Source organism: Podarcis muralis, chromosome 2, assembly GCF_964188315.1.
Source record: "Podarcis muralis chromosome 2, rPodMur119.hap1.1, whole genome shotgun sequence".
Lineage (NCBI taxonomy): Eukaryota > Metazoa > Chordata > Lepidosauria > Squamata > Lacertidae > Podarcis > Podarcis muralis.
In genome coordinates, this window is record NC_135656.1 from 108,522,660 (window position 1) to 108,549,275 (window position 26,616).

Sequence of the window (26,616 nt, forward strand, 5' to 3'; positions counted from 1 at the left end):
TATCTTATCTGCATTCCTAAAAATTTGGAACATGGAGAGGACAGTTGAGAATGGAGAGGGTGTTAAAATAAGAGAAGGTGCACATGGGAATTGACATGTGTTCGGTTCCTTTCTTGTCTTTCATAGAAGTCTAACAGGATTCTCTCTCCCCCGACCCCACTCCCAAACAGGTGAGGAAGACGATGGTCAGAATTCTATGGAGCCATCTGTGAATTCATTGGGAAGAACAAAGAAACAGTTTAAATGCAGGGAATGTGGAATGTGCTTTAGTCACTTTGGAAGACTGAGGATACACCAACAAACTCACACAGGAGAGAATCCATTTAAATGCATTGAATGTGGAAAGAGCTTCAGTCATACTGGCAATCTTAGAACACATCAACGAACTCACACGGGGGAGAAACCATTTAAATGCATTGAATGTGGAAAGAGCTTCAGCCATAGTGGAACCCTCAGAACACATCAACAAACTCACACGGGGGAGAAACCATTTCAATGCACTGAATGTGGAAAGAGCTTCAGTCGTAGTGGATACGTTAGAATACATCAACGAACTCACACTGGGGAAAAACCATTTAAATGCATTGAATGTGGAAAAATCTTCAGTCATAGTGGAGCCCTCAGAACACATCAACGAACTCACACTGGGGAGAAACCATTTAAATGCATTGAATGTGGAAAAATCTTCAGTCGTAGTGGAGACCTTAGAATACATCAACGTACTCACACTGGGGAAAAACCAATTAAATGCATTGAATGTGGAAAGAGCTTCAGTTGTAGTGGAGCCCTTAGAAGACATCAACGAACTCACACTGGGGAGAAACCATATAAATGTATTGAATGTGGAAAGAGCTTCAGTCAAAATGGAGTCCTTAGAACACATCAACGAACTCACACGGGGGAGAAACCATTTAAATGCATTGAATGTGGAAAGAGCTTCAGTCATAGTGGAGCCCTCAGAACACATCAACAAACTCACACGGGGGAGAAACCATTTAAATGCATTGAATGTGGAAAGAGCTTCAGTCGTAGTGGAGTCCTTAGAATACATCAACGAACTCACACAGGGGAGAAACCATTTAAATGCATTGAATGTGGAAAGAGCTTCATTCATAGTGGAATCCTTAGAATACATCAACGAACTCACACGGGGGAGAAACCATTTAAATGCATTGAATGTGGAAAGAGCTTCAATCGTAGTGGAGCCCTTAGAATACATCAACGAACTCACACAGGGGAGAAACCATTTGAATGTATTAAATGTGGAAAGGGCTTCAGTGAGATTGGATCCCTCAGAAAACACCAACAAACTCACATGGGAGAGAAGCCATTTAAATGCATGGAATGTGGAAAGAACTTCAGTGAAAGTGGAACACTTAGAGTACATCAACGAACTCACATAGGGGAGAAACCATTTAAATGTATTGAATGTGGAAAGAGCTTCAGTAGTAGTGGAGAATTTAGAATACATCAACGAACTCACACTGGGGAGAAACCATTTAAATGTATTGAATGTAGAAAGAGCTTCAGTCATAGTGGAGCCCTTAGAAAACATCAACGTACTCACACGGGGGAGAAACCGTTTAAATGTATGGAGTGTGGAAAGGGCTTCAGTCAAAACGGAACCCTTAGAATACATCAACGAACTCACACAGGGGAGAAACCATTTAAATGTATGCAGTGTGGAAAGGGCTTCAGTCAAAACGGAGCCCTTAGAATACATCAACGAACTCACACGGGGTAGAAACCATTTCAATGCACTAAATGTGGAAATAACTTCTGTGAAAGTGGAAAACTTAGAATACATCAACAAACTCACATGGCAGAAACGATTTAAATGTATGGAGTGTGGAAAGAGCTTCAGACTGTGTGGAGACCTTAATATTCATGAACGTATTCACACAGGTGAAAAGCCATATAAATGTATGCAGCGTTCAACTCAAGTTTCACTATTTAATTCACATCAAGAAACTCATAAAGGCAAAAATCAATTTTAAATACATGGAACCCATGTGATGTTCTGGTTTTTGTATTTAAAATTGTATACACACATATATATATTAAAGTAATGAAGGTCACAAATACTTGATGTACAAAAGATGTTGCAAGTTGTTGCTAGATAAATGGGGGAAGTGTGAATATGGAATGTTCAAGGTTTGTGATGAATCTGTTGAGTTTTTACTCTGCCCTTCACTGCCAAAATGATGGGCTGCCCTTGTCTTGTGGATCAGTATCTGTCAGGCTTCAGGGAATTGGCTTCCTTCCCCCTTGGCCGTAGATAAGCAGAACAAAGGAAAAGGAGTCTTCTTACCAGTTAGAAACTTTAATGATCCTAGTGAGAGAACAAAAACCTGTCTTCTAGGAATGGCGGTGCTCCCAATTAAGAGGTCCACCCCCTTTCATCCCTAGTCACCCCCGTCACTTCTGCGTCTCGTAACCTCAGCTCATACACTCTGTGCTTTCTGTCCTGCCACATTCGCAACTCTCCTTGAACTTAGGGAAAGCAGAGGGATGCTTTCCAGACACAGTGAATCTGTTAACTCTCTCTCTCAATGTTTCTTCTGCAAGGTGTTCCCCATCCAGTATTTCCCAGCTTCTCCCTTCTGAACTATGTTCCTCTGCAAACCACTGGTCCAAATCTGTACAGTCCTCCTGCTCCTGGGAAGATTCAGGGGGAGGCTCCCACGAATGTGCCTCAGTGCAGCTCTCCTCAGCTGGGTCCCTAGTTAGGTTTTGGTTTAGGGGAGAAAGCATGGGACTGGCCCTTGGGTGGGGGCGAGGGGAGAAGGGAAGAGAAGTAGAGGGGATGCTTCTTTTTCCATGCAAGGCTAGTTCTTGTTTCTCCCAAGTACCCACCTGTAATCAGTGAGCATGCATTTAGCAGGAGTGCGTCCCTTTGTCTCATAGCCTAAGCTGCTTCAGGAGGCATTAGGGCGAAGCGTGTGTATCACACATGTGCTGTGAGAGCAATGGTTAAGATTAAGTTAATTGCAACCTTAAACACACTTGGGTCCCATTAGAGAGGATCCTCATGAGGCCGGAGGAACATCGCCCGGATGTGAGGTGTAATGTCCACCACTCCCTGCAAGGCCTTTCCCACCTGGCCTAGGGGGTGGGGTGTAGGGATGATCGTGGAGTGGGCATTGGGGTCTGGAGGGAGCACACTCCCCACCAGCAGGCAGCCACAGTCTGCCTGCACGTGTGACCTTGGGGTGCGGGGCACCCACCCCCCAGACAAGCCACAGCTGTCTGAACATCGTTCCCTCTGTCTAACCTTTTGCGGTCTCAGTACTCTGCGGTGTCCTGTCTGTAACCTTTGTCTCTGAGACCTTTTGTCTCCTTTGTCATACACTGTGCAAGGGGAAAATGACGCGGTGGAAACAGGTGCCAAAATAACTTTGTACCACCCCACGATCTCGGGACCAGAAGATGTGCAAAGGTCACAGCCCAAAATGTATCTGCTTGGGTTTGCATATTTGTCTCAATAAAAGGAGGCTCCACAGGGCTGGTCGGCAGCTTGCATGTAGCTCACCTGTGTGCAGCTCACCTGCATTATCAACTTCCTGCCTCATGTCCTTCACTTCAGTGGGGCCCAGACTCACCCAGCCCTACTATGTTAAATTTGTATTCTGTAGTTGACCTCCTTTGCAATGTTTTATTTTGAAATCTTTTTAGATAATATTTTAGATTTCTGATATGTTGCTTTGAATGTATACTCTCACCCTGTCCTGAAGTTCTCACCCTGGGCCAGCAGGGGGATACTGTAGATAGTTATGCAAATGAAGTATTGAAAGTGACGTTCAGTGATTGGATAGTTTTAGAAAGTTGCAACAGTTACGATTGTTCTGGAGCTCTATATAAGCAGGCAGACTGAGCTCAGTTCAGTTCTGTTCCAGCTTACAAATAAAGAGCTGCTTTGGAAGAATCGCTGTGTCGTCTGATATGCTCGCCCACAACCTAACAGTGGCGACGAGGATGGGATCGATGGACATCAGAGCACAGCCAGATGCGGCCATCCTCTGAACTGAGCTGAATCACTGAGCGAAATCACTGAACAGAACCAATTCAGAGCTGACTGTTCTGGCTAGAGCACTGTGTTCCATCCATCGCCCTTCACGCTGGCATCGGAATCATGGCTTCACTTGTGCCTCTACCGCCGTTTCCGCCAGCCTCTGAATCATGGGACTCCTACCTCGCTCGGTTTGACTGCTACCTCCAAGCCAACGAGCTGACAGCAATATCAAAGGAACGGAAGCGGGGCCTATTCCTCAGCCTCTGTGGGCCTGAGGTGTTCGAGATGCCCTGAGCATTGGTTGAGCCTGAAGCAGTCCAGGCAACACCATGGGACACGATTCAAGAGAAGCTCTGAAACCACTACGCACCAAAGCCGTCCAGGATTGCTGCCTGCCATGCGTTCTACCACCGGAACCAGGCAGAGGGGGAGTCAATCAACAACTACACCACCGCCCTCTGACAGGCTGCAATGCACTGCGAGTTCCGAGACTTAGACGATGCCCTGATGGATCAAATCATCTGTGGAGTCCGGGACATCCGTTTGCAACGGCGTCTCCTCGCCAAGCCAGACCTCACGCTGCATAAAGCCATTGAGGAGGCTGTGGCCTCGGAAGCTGCTGAACGCTCCACCCAGGTGATCCGCAAGGCCAGCAGCCCGCGTCTTGCTAGGAAGCCAGTTCCAGTGCATCACAAAGAGGCCAGCAGTGATGAGGCATCCTCCAGTGAAGATGATGACATGCACCAGGCAAAGCGGGAACGCAGGAAGTTCCAACAGAAGTCCAAGGGCCAACTGGAATGTGCCGGCTGCGGAGGCAACCATTCCCGTGCCAAGTGTCGATTCAGAGACTCCATCTGTCAGACGTGTTCCAGAAGGGGCCACATCACTAAGGTCTGCCGATTGGCTCCGTCTGACACCCCCCCTTTACCTACTCGCAAGTCCAAGTCTTCACTCCAATCTGCCAAGGAAAGCTATTTCGCTCTCACCAACTGCCGCTGCCCATCTGGAACCACGATTGGCCAAACCAACTCACCTATGCGACGCAAGCTGAACGTCACGATGCTCATTGAAGGAGCTCCATGTGACATGGAGATCGATACCGGGTCTGCCCTGTCCATCGTGTCTTGGAGCACCATCAAAAGACTGGTACCCAGAGTGTCCAAAAGGCAACTCGACTCTCACTGTGTACACCTGAGAGACTACCAGAGAAACGACATTCCCGTGGTAGGCGTTGGCCGGTTCCGGATTGACTGGTGGTGGTCGAAGGTCAGCGGCCAAGCCTCCTAGGGCTAGGCTGGTTTGATGCCCTCAGCCTGGAAGTCACCGGCATCAACTGCATCTCTAACGCAGAGACTGAGGGTCTGGTCAAAGAATTTGCCGAGGTTTTTGACGGCACTTTGGGGCAATATACAGGTACGCCCATCTCCTTGAGCCTTGATCCACAAGTCGCCCCCATCAAGCTAAAGCAACGCTGGGTTCCCTTTGCTCTCAAGGCTAAGGTGGAGAAACAACTGGACAAGCTGATCGCCCAAGGAGTTTTGGAGCCGGTTGACCACGCCAAGTGGGAAACCCCCATTGTCACGCCTGTCAAGCCAGACGGGTTGGTGAGAATCTGCGCTGACTACAGGTGCACGATCAACAAGGCACTTCAGCAGCACGCTGTTGTTCAACACCTGCTGCATTCCTTGGGTGAGGGTAAGGTCTTTGCTAAGCTGGACCTTGCCCGAGCCTATCAACAACTGCCCATTGATGATGCCACTGCTGAAGCCCAGACGATCGTCACCCACTGAGGGGCATTCCGTTGCCGCCGTTTGCAGTTCAGTGTGAGTGTGGCTCCTGGCATCTTCCAAAGTCTTATGGAGCGTCTCCTGCAAGGGCTTCTGGGCGTGGTACCGTATTTTGATGACGTCTTGGTGTTCACAGACTCACCAGCAGCTGTTCCGAGTGCCTCTGTGCCGTGCTGACCAGGTTCCAAGAGGCCGGGCTCAAGGTAAAGAGGGAGAAGTGCCAGATCGCCATTCCACAGGTGGATTTCCTGGGCTATCATATTGACGCCTCCGGCCTTCACCCGACCACATCCAAGATCTGCACTATGCAGCAGGCCCCCATCCCAAAGAACAAGATGGAGTTGCAGGCGTTCCTGGGACTGCTGAACTTTTATAACATGTTCCTGCCCCACAAAGCCACGGTGGCTGAGCCTCTTCACTGACTCCTCAGCACAAAGACACCTTGGTCCTGGGGTCATCGGGAGACGGCCGCCTTCAGCGTGGTCAAGGCTCTCCTTTCATTGGACAGTGTGCTGGTAAAGCACAGTGAAGCCAGGCCGCTGGTCCTTGCCTGTGATGCCTCACCTTTTGGCATTGGCACTGTCCTTAGTCACCGTTTTCCAGACAGAAGAGAAGCACTGCTCGCCTACTTTTCCAGGACGCTATCTCCAATGGAATGGAATTACAGCCAGCTCGACAAGGAGGCACTGGCACTTGTGGCTGGAGTGAAGAGGTTCCATGAATACCTCTACGGCAGGACTTTCGACATCATCACTGACCACAAGCCGCTCCTGGGCCTCCTTGCTGGTGATCGACCAACTCTACCGGTCCTCTCGCCGTGCATGCTGTGATGGACTGTTTTCCTGGCTGCCTACCACTACCGGCTCGTCCATTGCCCGGGGAAATCGATGGGCCATGCCGACGCCCTCAGCCGTTGCCCTCTTCCAGCGTTTGTGGAAGACCCAGCTCCTGCTTCATCACTCCTCCTGATTTAGGATCTTCCGGCAGCGCCTGTATCGGCTGCCACTGTGGCCTCCGCATCTGCCCAGGATCGCACCATCAGCCGTGTGCTCAACTGGGTGTGGAGAGGGTGGCCACAAGGGCCTTTTGCGCTGGAGTTCCAGCTGTTCGCAACCAGACAACATGGTCTCTCGGCTCATCGCGGCTGTCTGCTGTGGGGAGACCGCGTCGTGATTCCCCAAAGACTTCGTCAACGTGTCCTGGAGGCTCTGCATGTTGGCCACCCGGGAATCGTCAAAATGAAGGCGTTGGCTCGGTGTTACGTCTGGAGGCCTAACATGGACGATGCCATCACTGCCTGGGTTTCTGCCTGTCAAGTGTGGCAAGAATCGAGGCCTGTGCCACCGGCAGCTAAGGGACACACCTGGGGGACACCCAAGACACCCTGGTCGAGGGTGCACATCGATCTGGCCAGCCCCTTTCACAGCCGGACTTTTATGGTAGTGGTGGACACCTATTCCAAATGGCTGGAGGTGGCCCTGATGCCCTCCACCACTACCGAGGCCGTCATCCAGGTGCTGCGAGGCGTCTTTGCGACGCATTGGTGTCCTGATGTCCTTGTCTCTGACAACGGACCACAGTTCACATCAGGCGTTTTTGAGCGGTATCTTTTGGGACTGGGCATCCGCCCTGCCCTAACGGCACCATTTCATCCATCCAGCAACGGGCAAGCAGAGAGAATGGTGCGCTCGGCAAAAGAGGCACTGGCGCGCCTGGACCGGGGAGACTGGGACGAGCGGGTTGCCGAATACTTGTTCATACAACACATCACCCCTCATGCGGCCACAGGGCGGAGTCCTGCTGAACTGCTTATGGACTGCCGCCTCAGGTCCCCACTCAACCGGCTGCACCCAGACTTTGCTGTGCCCGAACCCCCAGGCTGTGCTAACGTGCCACGGTCATTTGTTCCCAGAAACCAGGTCTTTGCCCAGAACTTTGTGGGGGACATTCCTTGGGTGCCAGCAACAGTAGTGGGAGTCACTGGACCTCACTCGTACCAGGTGCCACTCGAAGACAGACGCTTGCGGTGCCAGCACATAGACCAGTTTAGGCGCAGGGTTGGGGACTTGGCCACTACCGTGGTGCTCCCAACTGCGCTCGTGGCTTTGGAACAGACACTTAACAGATAGTGAGGCTCCACCTACACCTCTCTCGCAAACTGCCGGCGTGGAGCCAAACCAAGCCGCTTCAGAGGGTCTGCCAGACTTACCACAGACTCAGACCGCTACCGTGCCTGACATTCCACCAACTCCAATTGCGGAGTTTCCACCCACAGCAGCGGGATCCAGGGGACTTGGTTTCAACGCCACCTAGGGTCGCACCACAACCTCAGCAAGAATTGGGTGGCCCCCCGGACTTGGCTACCGGTCCCCGGTGGTCTGGCAGAGTTTCCAAGCGCCCAACGTATTTAAAGGACTATGTTGTTGGACATGTATCACTGTTGGTCTAAGTATGTGAAATCTAACTGATATGCTTTTGTGCCTAATTGAACCATTACGTGTAGTGCTGTATATAAGAAAACCATTACGATTGTAACTAACGCCTTATCTCGGTGGGGAGGGGTGTTATGTACTGAAGTTCTCACCCTGGGCCAGCAGGGGGATACTGTAGATAGTTATGCAAATGAAAGATCGAAAGTGACGTTCAGTGATTGGATAGTTTTAGAAAGTTGCAACAGTTACGATTGTTCTGGAGCTCTATATAAGCACGCTGACTAAGCTCCTCAGTTCACTTCTGTTCCAGCTTACAAATAAAGAGCTGCTTTGGAAGAATCGCTGTGTCGTCTGATATGTTCGCCCACAACCTAACAAAAAACACCTCGGGTTACAAACACTTCAGGTTTCAAAAGCTACTAACCCGGAGTTAGTACCTCGGGTTGAGAACTTTATCTCAGGATGAGAAGGGGAATTGTGCGGTGGCAGCAGGAGGCCCCATTAGCAAAAGCGCACCTCAGGTTAAGAAGAGTTTCAGGTTAAGAATGGACCTCCAGAACCAATTAAGTTCTTAACCCAAGGTACCACTGTATTTCACTTTTTTCAAATTGTTTTATTTATGTTTTATTGATATATGCTTTAACCCTGTAGTAATGTGGTCCCCCAACCGCTTGCCCCTCCCCTGCCTGTCTCTGCTCTCCGGCCAGACCAGGCCTCCTAGGGCAGGGTTGGCAGGTACATTACTTTTTGCAAAACAACAAAACGACCCGCTAGGGCTGCCACCACTCCCTCTGTTCCAGGGGACCCAGAATCACAACCCAGGGAGAAGGCTGTGACCCGTTATCCTGGCTAGTTGTTTCCACAGACTTGCAGACAGAAATTCTACGGTAAAGCGTAACCAAACGTAAGGCTAGGACTTAGCTATTCCCCCGGGAAGGCACACAAACTGAAACAGTTTCTTTCTTAAAAGTTTATTTTAAAATAACATAAAGAACATGCTAAAACAGCAGGCACATCTTTTGAAAGACACAGATGAAAAAATAAAGACGTTGCATAGTATAGCTAACTTACATACTCACAAAACCTAACACAAATAGGATAGTTAAAGTCCTTTCAAGAATCTGCAAACTGAAGGCTTTTGAAGATCTCCATTTCAAAAGACGAAACGACGGCTATTAGGTGGAACGTCACAGCCGGGCATCTTTGCGGATTGCAGTGAGCAATGGCAGAGAGCAACTTCTCAAACAATTCCCTGGTCCTTTATTCACAATTTGCACTTTGCGTCGTAACTCTCAAGCCAATCATAAGTCTTAATTAATATTTGAATTCACCAATGACCGGCTTGCTAGTCAATCAATCTACCCCTTGGCAGCTGGGTCAATTTAGAATCCAGAACTCAAATCAAAGGGGTTCCTCCCTTCCGCGGAAACTTTCCAGATATACATTCCCAAGCAATCCAAGGACAGATAACATCATTTGGGGGGGGGGATATTCACACTCTTAGACCCAGGTGTCAGCCCTTTCATTAAATAAAGGCTTCCTTCATCCCAATAAACCTTTCACGCCAAGGAGCCTGCTAGTCTGGAGTTTAAAGATACACAACCTCTTTCCCAGGGTCCTTGTGGCCGATGAGATTCCCACAAGGCTTCACTCCTTTCACTTGACCAAAGAATAATTTCTAAACAGTACCAACTTTACTACAAACCCGCTTTGAAGTTATTTTAAAAAAATATAAAGGGTATAGAAATTAAACAAACAAAAAATAAATGTATAGAGCAGGGATATCTGACATGGGGTTGCTCACATGTTGGGCAACAGCTCTTATAAGCCTCAGCCCGTATGGCCAAGGTTGATGGGAGTTGTAGTTCAAAAGCTCAGGGGTGGAAAATCTCATGTTTCTTACAACTTTTCATTATGAATAATTGTAGGCAAAACTTTTGATGATTCAGAGCTCATTTTTAGCTTCCAGGAGCAGCTGGTCACTTCTGCTTTATAAACAAACCCAAATATATTGACATACTTTACATTAAAATTAAATTTCAGAAGAGAGACAAACAAACTTTTTTTTAAAAAGCCATTTTTTTACTTTACAAACGATTATCTTCTCAATCCAAGATTTGCTTTTCATATTGAGGCAAGGAAGAAGGGCTACCCCTATGCTATCCATATAATCAGTTATCAGTAATCAATATATTCATATATGCTCACACATAATCAAGGTTTACAGTATTTTATAATCCATTTTGAATCAGAGGGAAGCTGTGCCTTAGCTAACTGCATACTGCCTGAAACAGCAAAATTAGGAGCCGACCTTTCCCCTACAAACATCCGTGTACCCTGGACGAGGGGAAGATGTGAATCAGAGATTCTGGTACAAAATCCCCTCAGATACAGGCTAAATTAATCCACAGAACAGGAAGAGAAAACCACAAAATCTCCAAACTCCCTGTCCTGTCATAACTAGGGGAGAGGTTAGACAGAGTGTCACTGCAAGCAGCGGAAGCAGAACTAGAACTCCGTGCTTGACCAGTGCTTGACCAGGAGCTGGTAGCATGGCAAGAAGCTTGCTAATTGGCTAATTTTCGCTGGCAATATCGTGACTGCCTCATGGTTGTCTCATGATCTATGATTTGCTGTGATCAGCTCAGGTATAAAGACCTCTGGATTTCTGTCAATCAGGGTCTCAGTTCCTTTTGGAAGAGATTCCAAACTGGGTCCTTATTGCCGGGCAGAAGAGGAGAAGAGGAGGTTACGGGGTGATATGATAGCCATGTACAAATATATAAAAGGATGTCACATAGAGGAGGGAGAAAGGCTGTTTTCTGCTGCTCCAGAGAAGCGGACACGGAGCAATGGATCCAAACTACAAGAAAGAAGATTCCACCTAAACATTAGGAAGAACTTCCTGACAGTAAGAGCTGTTCGACAGTGGAATTTGCTGCCAAGGAGTGTGGTGGAGTCTCCTTCTTTGGAGGTCTTTAAGCAGAGGCTTGACAACCATATGTCAGGAGTGCTCTGATGGTGTTTCCTGCTTGGCAGGGGGTTGGACTCGATGGCCCTTGTGGTCTCTTCCAACTCTATGATTCTATGATTCTATGATTCAATAAACTTCCCCTTCTTATTCTCCATTGCTGAGTCTGCCTGATCCTTATTTAACACCAAGCGAGTACCTGCTTACGTTCACGTGCTTCATTTGGTACCGTGCTCGGATCATACAGGCCAGTAGGGTATTTTTTTACCCAAAAAGAGCCTTGCTCAGCTCTTGGGCGGGGGGACGCATCGGGGGACCTTGTTTCACCTCCCGGCGCCAATCGGACATCATTTCCGAAGGAGAGAGGCAACTGCCTTTGGCGTGGACTCCCGTCAGGGCTAAGACAACAACCGAGGGAGAATCTGAACGTGAACCACCAGGAAAGGCGCACCACGAAAGGAACTCACGGTGAGTTAAGAAATAATGAGTGCCTGGACTTAGTTGAGAACAAAGAACCCCTTGGGTAGAGAGGGAACTTTCTTCTCTGAAGCCAAAATGACGTGGACAAGAATTGACCAAATTTGGATAACTAGAGGACTGGCTCCAAAGACTAGAAAAGTGGAAATCTGTCCTAAAACCTGCTCTGACCATAATGCTGTGAAAATGGAGGTGAAACTAACACCAATTGGCTCCTTCAGATGGAGGGTGAATGACACCTTGTTTAGAGATGAAGAAGTGACTAAGAAGGCCCAAAAAACCTTGAGAGAATATTTTTAGACAAATATGAACACTACTGTTGAAAAAAGAGTAATCTGGGACGCAAGCAAAGCGGTTATGAGAGGGTTTCGGATACATCAGAATGCAATAAAGAAGAGAATCCAAAATGAGAAAAAAGATAAAATTTTGGAGAAAATAAAAGAAGGTGAGAAGAAGTTGAGAGCGAAACCAAAGTCGCAAGAGATCTTGAAATAAAGTACAATATATGAAAATGATGAACTAGGAAATAGAGTGGAAAATCAAAAAGATGAGACAAAAGACATTTGAATCGGCCAATAAATGTGGGAAATTGTTAGCCTGGCAAATGAAAAAAAGACAAAAACTCAATACTATTATAAATTTGGAAGTGGAAGGAAAGAATATACAGAATCCAGTGGAGATTATAAAATGTTTCCAGAGGTATTTTAAACAACTATACACACAAGGGCCACAGAAAGAAATTGACATAGATCAATTTTTGAAAATAAATGGATTACAAAAAATCTCTCAAGAAAATAAGCTAATGTTGAATTATAAAATAACTGAACAGGAGGTAGAAGGTGCCATTCAGAATATGCAACTGGGTAAATCTCCAGGGCCGGATGGCTTAACTTCAAGATATTATAGATCCTTGAAAGATTGGATAATACAACCATTAATGGAAATCTGCAATGGAATTTTGGAAGGGAAAAAAGCACCAGAGTTGTGGAAGGAAGCTTACATTACACTTATACTGAGAACTGAGTCTGAGAAGACACAACTTAAGAACTACCGCCCCATATCTCTGCTTAATGTGGATTACAAAATCTTTGCAGATATTTTGGCTGAAAGATTAAAAAAAGTATTAGTGGAAGAGATACATAAAGACCAAGCAGGCTTTCTCCCGGGCAGACACTTGTCTGACAATATGAGAAATATAATCAATATTTTAGAAAAATTACAAGTGAACATTAATACTAAAGCAGTTTTGATATTTGTAGACGCGGAGAAAGCTTTTGACAACATTTCTTGGAGTTTTATGAAGAAGAATTTACAGGGGATGGGGGTTGGTCAAGGTTTTGGAAATGGTATAGGTGCAATATATTCAGAACAAAAGGCCAAACTAACTGTCAATAATGTGGTGACGGAGGAGTTCAAGATAGAGAAAGGGACACGACAAGGTTGCCCAATTTCCCCATTGCTTTTTATTTCATTCCTGGAGGTTCTCTTAAATGTGATTAGAAGGGACAAATTGGTCAAAGGTATACAAGTCGGAGCCAAACAGTACAAATTGAAAGCTTTTGCAGATGATCTAGTATTGACATTACAGGAGCCAGAATCTAGTACTAAAAGAGTATTGGAACTGATTCAAGAATTTGATCAGGTTGCAGGATTTAAGTTGAATAAGTTAAAAACAAAGGTTCTAGAGAAAAATCTAACACTGATTGAGAGAGAGAGGTTTCAGAAGGAGACAGGTTTAACATTGGTTAAGAAAGTAAAATACCTGGGGGTTAATATGACTGCTAAGAATGTGAATTTATTTAAAGATAATTATGAAAAATGTTGGACAGAAGTGAAAAAGGACTTAGAAATATGGTCAAACTTGAAGCTTTCTTTGCTAGGCCGTATCGCAGCTATAAAAATGAATGTATTGCCAAGAATGTTGTTTTTGTTTCAATCATTGCAAATTTTGGACAAATCGGACTGTTTCAAGAAGTGGCAGAGAGACATTTCTAGATTTGTCTGGCAGGGCAAGAAGCCCAGAATAAAATTTAAAATACTAACTGATGCAAAAGAAAGAGGTGGATTTGCCCTGCCAGACCTTAAACTTTACTATGAATCAGCTGCATTTTGCTGGCTGAAAGAATGGCTGCTTCTTGAAAACACAGACATTTTGTATCTAGAAGGTTTTAATAATGTATTCAGGTGGTGTAATGGTTGTAAGGGGGTTACTTGTGCGTAAATTGCCTTCGGTTTAGTGAGATTGCTTGCCCAACCATGCTTAGGCTCACAGCTCGCTTCTGTGACCTGTTAGTCACTTGCAGAATCCGTCAGTGGGCGTTTCTTGAACCTCTTCCAGCATAAAAGCTGTTTGACGCCAAGTCTCCTCCTATGTTCCCTGCGCGGAGCTCGTCTGCACAAGTAAGGGGAAGGCAGGGGCGTGCCAGCGCTCTCTCCACTAGTTTCTGTTGAAGGGTCTTGGAGCCCTGTCTCCATTTCCTCCATCTCCCTCTCTCCTCTACTGGTGTTACGCTGAATTCCTTCCCCCCTGCTGGTCCCCTCTCTGGCATCGCTCTGGAGCCCTGCCTCCGCCTCGCTCTGATGTCAGTTCCCTGACAGGTGGCATGCATATTCTTGGTATGATAAGGTTAAAGCACATAAAGCGTTTAAAAATCACATTGGTAGGAAAGCTTTGTTTAATGTTTGGATAAGATATAAGGATTTACTTGAAAATAAAACCCCAAGGTGGCTGTCACCGATGGAAGCGAAGGCTCTGAAAAAGCCCAATATGGAGGCCAAATGGCCGAAATATTGGGAAATCTTAGGACAAGAGGGAGATAAACTAAAATTGCAGAGCTTTGAAAAATTAAGAAACAAAGTGCGAAATTGGCTCCATTATTATCAAATAATGGAGGCATATAATTTGGACAAGAAAATTGACTTCCAGGTGGAAAAATCAAAATTGGAAACAGAACTGTTAGATCCCAAAACTAAGATTCTGTCAAGAATGTATAACTTGCTGGACTTCCGGAGGCGGCGCGAACGGCAATGGCGGTCCTCCTTGCGCTGTGAGGGGGAAGCTCCGCGGAAACGGGTCGTCCGCGACGGCGAAGCGGAGACCCGCACCGAAAACCCACAGGCAGCGAAAGCCTGTGGTCGTGGGACTCGGCGGGCACCAGAAGCGCCCCCCGAAACGTAGAAGGGACCCCGTAAGGGGTCTCGAAACGTGGAAGGGCTGGCGCGGTGCTGTGAGTTGATCGCTCTTTCTGTGGAGTGAAGCCGCATAGCCGCTGTCGGTGAGCGCTGACCTTTTTTCCTGGGAACATTTGATTGGAAAAGCAACAACCCGTGAGTAAAAAAAGACAGAAAGAATTGGAGACTAAATTACTGTAAATTCGGCTAAAAGCGGGAGACGCAACCAGGAAGTCTGTCTTCCGCTTCTGTTTAAGAGCTAAAGCAAAGGACTTTGATGTCTGGAGCCTTTGAAGAGGCGTTAAAAGTAAGCAATCTGCGCATCCATTGGAGCTGCTTTTATGGAAATCTAGGATCTTAAGTTTTTAAGTGACTTATTTTCTTAGCATGGACTCTGTTTTACCTCTTCTTTTGGAACTACAATTTCACTGAGAAACCCAGGCAGTTGGACTGCCTGATTGACAGAACTGTCAGTTTGCAGACTTTGACACTTTGTTACTTGAGTCTGTTACATGTTGAGTGTTACTGGAGCTGCTACATTGAAACACCTTTTCTGGCACTTGCCAGAGACATTGTTGTGCTTTTAAGACCAACTCTGCTAACTACAAGGAAACTGAATATACAGTGGAAAGGAGCAGCCAAGCATACTAGGACTCAATTTCTTGACTTTAAGAAAGCCGACTTCATAAAACTTAGGGAAGTGCTGGGTGAAATCCCATGGACAGTAATACTAAAAGGAAAGGGAGTTCATGATGGCTGGGAGTTTGTTAAGAGGGAGATAGTAAAAGCACAACGTCAGGCAATACCAATGAGACGGAAACATGGAAGGTGCCTAAAGAAGCCAGGGTGGCTATCTAAAGAACTTTTAACTGAGTTAAGATTAAAAAAGGATGTGTACAAAAAATGGAAAAGGGGGGAAACCACCAAAGAGGAATTCAAACAAATAGCCAGCACGTGTAGACACAAAGTCAGGAAAGCTAAAGCACAGAATGAACTCAGGCTTGCTAGAGAGGTTAAAAGCAACAAAAAAGGCTTTTATGGGTATGTCCGTAGCAAAAGGAAGAACAAAGAAACAGTGGGGTCACTCAGAGGAGAAGATGGTGAAATGCAAACAGGGGACACAGAAAGGGCTGAACTCCTCAATGCCTTCTTTGCCTCAGTCTTCTCCGATAAAGAAAACAATGCCCAACCTGAAGAATTTGGAGCAAATGATTCAGCAAAGGAAACACAGCCCAGAATAACTAAGGAGATAGTACAAGGATACTTGGCTAGTTTAGATGTATTCAAGTCTCCAGGGCCAGATGAACTGCATCCAAGAGTATTAAAAGAACTGGCAGATGTGATCTCAGAACCACTGGCAGTCATCTTTGAGAATTCCTGGAGAACAGGCGAAGTCCCGGCAGATTGGAGGAGGGCAAATGTTGTCCCTATTTTCAAAAAGGGGAAAAGAGAGGACCCAAATAATTACCGCCCAGTCAGTCTGACATCAATACCAGGGAAGATTCTGGAGCAGATCATTAAGCAAACAGTCTGTGAGCACCTAGAAAGGAATGCTGTGATCACCAATAGTCAGCATGGATTTCTGAAAAATAAGTCATGTCAGACTAACCTGATCTCGTTTTTTGACAGAATTACAAGCCTGGTAGATGAAGGGAATGCAGTGGATGTAGCCTACCTTGATTTCAGCAAGGCATTTGACAAGGTGCCCCATGATATTCTTGTAAAGAAGCTGGTAAAATGCGGTCTTGACTATGCTACCACTCAGTGGATTTGTAACTGGCTGACTGACAGAACCCAAAGGGTGCTCATCAATGGTTCCTCTTCATCCTGGAGAAGAGTGACTAGTGGGGTGCCACAGGGTTCTGTCTTGGGCCCGGTCTTATTCAACATCTTTATCAACGACTTGGATGATGGACTCAAGGGCATCCTGATCAAATTTGCAGATGACACCAAACTGGGAGGGGTGGCTAACACCCCAGAGGACAGGATCACACTTCAAAACAACCTTGACAGTTTAGAGAACTGGGCAAAAACAAACAAGATGAATTTTAACAGGGAGAAATGTAAAGTATTGCACTTGGGCAAAAAAAATGAGAGGCACAAATACAAAATGGGGGACACCTGGCTTGAGAGCAGTACATGTGAAAAGGATCTAGGAGTCTTGGTTGACCACAAACTTGACATGAGCCAACAGTGTGACGCGGCAGCTAAAAAAGCCAATGCAATTCTGGGCTGCATCAATAGGAGTATAGCATCTAGATCAAGGGAAGTAATAGTGCCACTGTATTCTGCTCTGGTCAGACCTCACCTGGAGTACTGTGTCCAGTTCTGGGCACCACAATTCAAGAAGGACACTGACAAACTGGAACGTGTCCAGAGGAGGGCAACCAAAATGATCAAAGGCCTGGAAACGATGCCTTATGAGGAACGGCTAAGGGAGCTGGGCATGTTTAGCCTGGAGAAGAGGAGGTTAAGGGGTGATATGATAGCCATGTTCAAATATATAAAAGGATGTCATATAGAGGAGGGAGAAAGGTTGTTTTCTGCTGCTCCAGAGAAGCGGACACGGAGCAATGGATCCAAACTACAAGAAAGAAGATTCCACCTAAACATTAGGAAGAACTTCCTGACAGTAAGAGCTGTTCGACAGTGGAATTTGCTGTCAAGGAGTGTGGTGGAGTCTCCTTCTTTGGAGGTCTTTAAGCAGAGGCTTGACAACCATATGTCAGGAGTGCTCTGATGGTGTTTCCTGCTTGGCAGGGGGTTGGACTCGATGGCCCTTGTGGTCTCTTCCAACTCTATGATTCTATGATTCTATGAAGGTTTTTGGGGAATTAAGGGCTGTTTGGACATTGCTGTAGGAGTATTGGAACTTTGGATTAATTGGAATTATAAATTATTGACTTTACCAACTTGGCTTTTTCCCTCAAGACATATTTGAACTCCCCCTAGAGGATTTTGGATTTACACTTGTATGTGACTTTGCTTTCTCTTTCCTTTCCTCCTATTTGGCTGTTTACTCTCTGGGCTGGTGGATTCTCATGGGAACATACTTTGTTTGACCTTGACTAGTAGACAGAACTGGAATGAGTGGCCCTGGGAAAACAAGAGCGGCTAAAGCGAAAGCTAAACAAACAACTTTGACCTTAACTTCACAGCCGCGTAGATCATCTGCCCCTGCTGGTTTGCTGGCAGAGGAAGAAGGAATTGAGCAACCTCTGTTGGAAGATATGGCGGCAGGAGGATCTAACTCAGTACTAGATAAAATCTTTGAAAAACTGGAAGTTTTGGATAAAAAAGCGGATGAGCAAACGGCAAAGATTGACCAAAATACAGCCAATGTTAATAAACTAACTGAACAAGTTGCTCTGAATGCACAATCAATTGGGAAACTATTTGAAGCCACTACAGAAAACCGCAAATTAGCTGAGGAAGCCAATCAAAAAGTTGAAGAATTAAAGCAGGAAGTAAAACCACTGCACAAGCAGATTGGTGAACATCAGGCCTATCTGTCTATGATAGAATTACGGAGTCGGGAAAATAATTTGAGATTGAGGTCAATATCAGAACTTGAACAAGGGAATTTAATTGAGTTCCTGACAAAAGAACTCTCCAAGTTTTGGCCTTTGGAGGAAGAAAAGGACTTTAAAATTGTAACTGCTTTTAGACTTAGAAAATTAACAAGGAAAGACAGGCCCAGAGACTGTTTGATTACTTTGAGATCTAAGGAGGAAAGAGATAAAATACTAGGCCTACATTACGAAAAGTCACTTGAAATTTTGGACAGAAGAGTAGAAATTTATAAAGATATCCCAAAACAACTTTTGGACCTTAGATCTACTTACACTGAGTTAGCAAGATTGCTGAGGAGTAATTCAATTGTTTTTAGGTGGGAATTTCCCCAAGGATTATCTTTTACATTCAGAGGGAAGAAGGTGAAAATTAAAACAGCCGAGGATAAAGAAAATTTTTTGAGTGCTTACGGAGAGGACCTTCAGAAAGGGATTGAAAGACCTTCAGGGCCTGGGCCATTGCCCGTACCTACACCGTCGGGATCTGAAGATCAGGAGAAAGAGATACCACCATCAAAGGAATAACAGATTTGTCCAGGATGTCTCTGCAACTTCTGAGTTGGAACGTCAACGGCTGCAATTCCCCGGAAAAAAGGAGAAGAATATTTCATGTATTGAAAAAAGAACAATTGGATATTATTTGTTTGCAAGAAACACACGTGACTAGGCTCCACAGAAAAGTGTTAATAAACAAAAGACTAGGCCAAGAATTTATCTCTTCGGACCGAGTTAAGAAAAGAGGAGTGGTGATATATGCAAAGGAGAGCCTGTCACCAAAATTTTTATTTAAAGATGAGCAAGGAAGAATTTTGGCAATTGAGATACAAAACCAAGGAGAAAAGTTTTTGATATTAGGAATTTACGCACCAAATGAGGGGAAATCGGAATTTTACAAGAAGCTGCATGAGATAATGCTGGACTATCTGGACTATGACAACATCATTATGATGGGAGATATGAATGGGGTGGCATCAACCAACATGGATAAGTCACATAGCCAAAATGTGACAAAAGATGGCAGACTACCTAAAACTTTTTTTGAACTGACTGACAATATGGACCTGATTGATATTTGGAATGCAGGAATGAGAGTCATGAGGAAGTCCAAAGAGGTGAACGAAATGTGGATATTGAAAAATTATATGTTATTTTATATGCTTTTTTATTGTTTAAACAAAAATTCTTAATAAAAATTATTTTTTTTTAAAAAAAAAGATATTTGGAGGACAAAGAACCCCCTGGGAAGAGAAGGAACATTCTTTTCTGAAGCCCAACTGACATGGACAAGAATCAACCAAATATGGATAACTAGAGGTCTGGCACCTAAGACAAGAAAAGTGGAAATCTGCCCAAAGACCTGCTCCGACCATAATGCCGTAAAGATGGATATGAGATTAATTCCAACCGGCTCCTTTAGATGGAAGATGAATGACAATTTGTTTAGAGATCAGGAGATTACCAAAAAGGTTCAAAAAGCTTTGAAGGACTACTTTGAGATAAACTTGAACACTACGGTGGAAAAAAGAACCATCTGGGATGCAAGCAAAGCGGTTATGAGGGGGTTTCTGATACAACAGAACACCATTAAGAAAAGAGCACAGAATGAGAAAAAAGACAAGATTTTGGAGAAAATTAAAGAAGGTGAGAAGAAACTAAGATCGAGACCGAAGTCACAGGAGATTTTGAGAGAAATCAAACTTTATCAAGCACAATATTCCAAATTGATAAATCAGGAAGTGGAGTGGAAAGTTAAGTTAATGAAACAAAGATCATTTCAATCGGCAAACAAATGTGGAAAACTGTTAGCATGGCAGTTGAAAAAGAGACAAAAATTAAATACGGTTACTAATTTAGAGATTGAAGGAAGAAACATCCAGAATCCAGCGGAGATCAGAAAGTGCTTCCAGAGATACTTCAAACAATTATATACTCAAGGGCCACAAAACGAGGTTGAGATAGAACAATTTTTGATAAAGAATGGATTACCAAAGTTGTCTCAAGAAAACAGATCAATCCTGAATTATAAAATAACACAACAAGAGATTGAAAATGCCATTCAGAATATGCAATTGGGCAAATCTCCAGGGCCAGATGGGCTTACCTCCAAATACTATAAGACATTGAAAGACTACTTGATACATCCATTAATGGAGGTTTGCAATGATATTATGGAGGGGAAGAAAGCACCGGAATCGTGGAAAGAAGCTTTCATCACATTGATACCTAAATCAGAAACTGAAAAGACACAACTTAAGAACTACCGTCCCATCTCCCTTCTAAATGTGGATTATAAAATTTTTGCAGACATTTTTGGAAGTAGGTTTAAAAAAGTTTTAAACGAAGTGATCCATAAAGACCAGGCTGGCTTTCTCCCAGGTAGACATCTGTTTGCTCACACAAGGAACATTATTGATATTTTGGAACTTTTGCAAACAAACATTAATACAAGAGCAGTGTTAATATTTATAGATGCGGAGAAGGCCTTTGATAACATTTCATGGAAGTTTATGAAGAAAAACCTGGAAGGGATGGGAGTGGGACGGGGTTTTGAAAATGGGATAGATGCAATATATTCAGAACAAAAGGCTAAATTGATAGTTAACAATGTGGTGACAGAAGAGTTTAAAATTGAAAAAGGAACACAACAAGGTTGCCCTATTTCCCCTTTGCTATTTATTTCGGTCCTGGAGGTGCTCTTGAATATGATTAGAGGAGACCGGTTGGTTGAAGGAATTCAGGTTGGAGCGAAACAGTATAAACTTAAAGCCTTTGCAGATGACCTAGTTTTGACCTTACAGGAGCCAGAATCTAGTACGAAAAGGGTACTACAATTGATTCAGGAGTTTGGTCGGGTGGCGGGATTTAATCTAAACAAACAAAAACCCAAGGTTTTGGGAAAAAACTTGACATTTTCAGAATCAGAAAGGTTTCAGAAAGAGACTGGGTTAAATGTGGTTAAAAAAGTAAAATACCTAGGGGTAAACATAACAGCAAAGAATCTGAGTTTATTTAAGGATAATTATGAAAAGTGTTGGTCAGAAATTAAAAGGGATTTAGAAAGTTGGTCAAGATTGAAACTTTCCTTGTTAGGCCGAATTGCTGCTATAAAGATGAATGTACTGCCAAAGATGCTGTTTCTCTTTCAGACTTTACAGATTGTGGATAAAATGGAGTGTTTCGGGAGGTGGCAAAGAGATATCTCTAAATTTGTCTGGCAGGGCAAAAAGCCCAGAATCAAGTTTAAAATATTAACTGATGCTAAAGAAAGAGGGGGGTTTGCCCTGCCAGACTTAAGGTTGTATTATGAATCAGCAGCTTTCTGCTGGTTGAAAGATTGGCTGCTTCTTGAAAATACAGATGTGTTAGATTTGGAAGGATTTAACAACGTTTTCGGATGGCATGCATATTTGTGGTATGACAAGGTTAAAATTCATAAGACTTTTAAGAACCATATTGTCAGGAAAGCAGTGTTTAATGTCTGGACAAAATATAAGGACTTACTAGAAAACAAGACCCCAAGGTGGTTGTCACCTATGGAGGCTAAGGCTCTGAAAAGACCCAATATGGAGGCCAAATGGCCGAAGTATTGGGAATTATTAGAAAAAGATGGAGATAATTGGAGGCTGCAGAGTTTGGAGAAACTAAAAGATAAAGTGCGAGATTGGCTACATTATGCTCAAATTAAAGAGGTTTTTAAATTGGATAAAAAGATAGGTTTCCAGGTGGAAAAATCGAAGTTGGAAACAGAATTGTTAGAACCTAAGACTAAGGTACTCTCAAGAATGTACAACTTGCTGTTAAAATGGAACACACAGGATGAAACGGTTAAATCAGCTATGATAAAATGGGCACAGGATATTGGGTATAATATCATGTTTGACGACTGGGAAAGGTTATGGACCACCGGTATGAAGTTAACGGCATGTAATGCCTTAAGAGAGAATATTATGAAAATGATATACAGGTGGTACATGACACCAGTCAAGCTTGCAAAAATATATCATTTGCCTGACAATAAATGTTGGAAATGTAAAGAGACTGAAGGAACGTTCTTTCACCTCTGGTGGACGTGCCCAAGGATTAAGGCTTTCTGGGAGATGATTTATAATGAAATGAAAAAGGTATTTAAATATACCTTCCTGAAGAAACCAGAGGCCTTTCTCCTGGGCATGGTCGGCCAATTGGTGCCAAAAAAGGACAGAACTTTCTTTGTGTATGCAACAACAGCAGCAAGAATACTCCGCGAAGTATTGGAAGACACAAGATTTACCCACCCGGGACGAATGGCAGATGAAGGTGATGGAGTACATGGAACTGGCGGAAATGACTGGCAGAATCCGAGACCAGGGAGAAGAGTCGGTAGAAGAAGATTGGAAGAAATTTAAAGACTATTTACAGAAACATTGTAAAAATAAGGAATGTTAGAAGGATGCGGGAATGAAGTTATGTGGTTTTAGCAGTAATGTTATAGAATTAGGTAAAACTGGATTATGAATAGGTGAGAATGTAAAGTTACAATATACAGTGGTGCCTCGCAAGACGAAATTAATTCGTTCCGCAAGTCTTTTCGTCTTGCGAGTTTTTCGTCTTGCGAAGCACGGTTTCCCATAGGAATGCATTAAAAATCAATTAATGCGTTCCTATGGAAACCGCCTTCAGACCAGGTCCGGGGACAGTCTGTCCCCCGACCTCTTCTGAAGGCCGGCGGGGGGCGAAAGTCTTTGTTTCCCCCCGCCTGCCTTCCCGGGAGAGCGGAGAAGCAGCGCTGCCTTCCCGCTCTCCCAGGAAGGCAGGCGGGGGGAGCAAAGACTTTTGCCCCCCGCCAGCCTTCAGAAGAGGTCCAGGACCTCTTCCGAAGGCGGGCGGGGGGCAAAAGTCTTTGTCCCCCCTGCCTGCCTAACCGGGGGCTTTTAAATCGCCCCGGGACTGTCTTTGCTCCCCCGCGCCTGCCTTCAAAAGCCGTCCGGTCCTGGACCTCTTCTGAAGGCAGGAGGGGGGCAAAAGTCTTTGCTCCCCCCCACCTGCCTTCAAAAGCCGTCCGGGCGCTTTTAAATCGCCCCGGACAGTCCCGGGGCGATTTAAAAGCCCCCGGTTAGGCAGGCAGGGGGGACAAAGACTTTTGCCCCCCGCCCGCCTTCGGAAGAGGTCCTGGACCTCTTCTGAAGGCTGGCGGGGGGCAAAAGTCTTTGCTCCCCCCCGCCTGCCTAACCGGGGGCTTTGTCCCCCCCGCCTGCCTTCAAAAGCCGTCCGGGCGCTTTTAAATCGCCCCAGACAGTCCCGGGGCGATTTAAAAGCCCCCGGTTAGGCAGGCAGGGGGGACAAAGACTTTTGCCCCCAGCCTGCCTTCGGAAGAGGTCCTGGACCTCTTCTGAAGGCTGGCGGGGGGCAAAAGTCTTTGCTCCCCCCCGCCTGCCTTCAAAAGCCGTCCGGGATAGCGGGAAGCGCTTCCCTGCTATCCCGGACCGCTTTTAAAATGCTGGCGGTGGGGAGCAAAGCCTTTCGCCCCCGCCGGCCTTCCTGCACCTCTTCTGAAGTCCGGAGGGGGGGGGGAAAGGCTTTGCTCCCCACCGCCAGCATTTAAAAGAGGTCCCCGGAGATTTCCCTATGGGCTTTCGTCTTGCGAAGCAAGCCCATAGGGAAAATCGTCTAGCGAAGCGTCGCAAAAACCGAAAAACCCTTTCGTCTTGCGGGTTTTTCGTCTTGCGAGGCATTTGTCTTGCGGGGCACCACTGTATTAAGATAAATTATTAAGATAAAAGCAAAAATGGAAAGGATTTGCTGAAACTGTTAATTGTACTAGAATACAAAAAAGGGAGGTGTGGGGAGGTCAGGGAAACAAGTAAATGAAAGACAAGACATGGAAAGATTTAAATGTTTTTAATTTTTTTTATTTTTCTGTATTTTGTATTTTTCTTATTTTCTTTTTCTTTTTCATTTTTTGTAACATTTCTGAAACTTTAATAAATATTATTTTAAAAGAAAGAAAGAAATAATGAGTGCCTGATCACCACTCTGAGCGATCCATCAGTATCCTCCCGTTAAAGGGGAAAGGATCCCAAAGGGATGGGAAGCTGGGTCAGCCAAGGGATAGGAAAAAGGTTCTGCAGAAAAAGGTTGGGGAGGAAAAAAAACAGCTGTGGTGGGGTGAGAGAAAAAGCACTGTGTGAGTTCTTTGCCAAGAGTTTACGCCGCAAGCAAAGGGGGGCGAAAGGGCTGTGTGTATGACCGAATGAAAGAGCGTCCCGGGACTTGTGGTTGAATGAGTAAGGACTGGGTTAAAAAGGAAGAGTGAAGAAAGAAAAGGATTGTGAGTAAGCGCAGAAGGGCTTTAGAAAAGTGAGGGGGAAGTGTGCTGTGGTTTTTCCTTGTTCTGTTTTTGAAAGCTGCCTGGCTGAAAGCATTTGCCTGGTGAAAAGGAAAAGCTTTTTGCAAAGAAATGGGGGGGAAATGTTCAAAAAACGTTCAAGCCTGTACACCCCTAGAATGTATGATAGAGAATTTTAAAAGAGCCTTTCCAGAAGAACCAGGAGAGGTCAGACTGAGTAAGGAGATTTTAAAGAAATATTGCCAACAGGATTGGCCCGGCCAGGTTAAAAATTGGCCGCGTGAAGGAACATTTAAAATAGAATTATGTCGAGCAGTTATGGATTCAATAATGCAAAGACTGGACCTATATAAGGAGCAGTATTATATCAATAAATGGATTACAATATGTTTAAAAATTCCAGACTGGCTCAAAATGAAGAAAGGAAGTGGTAGCAGCTGTGAGATTTTCGCTGTAAGGCAGGGAGCCAGGAAAACCACAAATTCTTCTGTAACTGACAGGAAAATTTATGTTGCTCCTCCAGAAGAAGAGGGAATCCTCCCCCCTCCATATAACTATAGCAACAGAAATCAAGTGATACTTCAGGGCAAGTATTGGCACCTCAAAATATACTGGCAGGACAAACCCAACAGATCCCTATGCCCAGCCGATCTCAGCCAACTATAAGTAACTCTCTGCAAGCCACAAATAGTGCCTTACAGGCTGCCCCACCTTCTCAAGCATTGCTGGATGTGCCTAGCCTTCCAGATTTGCCTTCCCAGCCAAAACAAACTACTGCTTTTGATCAAAGCACACTACCCTCCCCTCCCGAGGAAAAATTCAACCAGGACATGTCAGCCTGGCAGACACAGACAGAGGGAGCGGAAGGAGGAACCAGCACATTTCAAATGTCTGGAGCATGGGGAGAACAAATTAATTCATTGAAAACCCCAGAAAGCCATGACAGTTCAAAATTATGGAAATATCTCTAATTATACAAATATCTCTAAAGTCTCTGAAGTTGTTCAACTTAGTGATGAATCTGCTTCCAATTTTTTGGAACGCTTAATGGAGGCATATAGGATTTATACCCCTTTTGATCCAGAAGCCCCAGAAAGTAAGCAAATGGTAAATGTGGCATTTGTGGCTCAGAGTGCTTCAGACATAAAGAGGAAATTACAAAAGTTAGACGCCTTTGAAACATTGCAAATGGAACAGCTCCTAGCAATCGCTCAAAAGGTTTTCTTGAACAGGGAAAATGAGGTTAAGAAGGACAGAGTTCGGGAATTGAAGCAAAAGGCAGTGTTTTTGGCTGCAGCCATCAGCCAAGGCTCAGCATTTGAAGCAGGTGCCCAAGGGAGAGGTTCAAAGAGGGCACGTGGAAGAGGAAGAGGAAGGGGACTGCCATTGGGAAGAAATCAGTGTGCAATTTGCAGGAAGGAAGGTCATTGGAAACAGGAGTGCCCTGATGCAAGGGAAACAGAGGGAGAAGGTGGATTCAGGGAACAGAGGGGACGTGGATGGGGATTGCAGTGTGGAAGGATGCAAGCAGGAAGATATGTGAGGAACAGAGAAAGTAGCAGAGATTTTGTTGGATTAGTGCAATTGGAGGAATATGAGAATGAGAATGCATAGGACAGACCGGGCTCAACTCTTTCATTAGGCTCCCAAGAGCCCATGGTCTTGGTCAAACTGGGGAGCCGCTTAGTAAATTTCATGATAGACACTGGAGCGCAATTTTCGGTGCTCACGAAGCCATTAAAAGCAAAAAGCAACCAAGCGGTAACAATTGTGGGGGCCATGGGCAACAGGGTCCTTAAACCATTTCTGCAACCTCAAGAATGCCAGATTGGAGGGAAAACCCTTACACATCAATTTCTGTATGTGCCT

General features: G+C 44.9%; 2 protein-coding genes across 11 annotated transcripts in view; both read left to right on the plus strand.

The window, feature by feature from the left end:
* LOC114589659 (uncharacterized) overlaps window positions 1–26,616 on the plus strand; it is a 121,248-nt gene that overhangs the window by 56,505 nt on the left and 38,127 nt on the right. The gene's annotated exons all lie outside the window — the stretch shown is intronic.
* LOC114589836 (uncharacterized) overlaps window positions 1–26,616 on the plus strand; it is a 246,617-nt gene that overhangs the window by 23,690 nt on the left and 196,311 nt on the right. For 7 of the 8 annotated variants that reach the window (XM_077920706.1, XM_077920716.1, XM_077920733.1 and 4 more), the window contains one exon: window positions 171–8,570. The exons of the other annotated variant lie outside the window; for it this stretch is intronic. In XM_077920706.1, coding sequence (XP_077776832.1) covers window positions 171–1,744 — 1,574 coding nt within the window. In that variant the 3' untranslated portion in view covers window positions 1,745–8,570. Of the gene's footprint in view, window positions 1–170; window positions 8,571–26,616 lie in introns of those variants that run through there. 8 annotated transcript variants of the gene reach the window in all.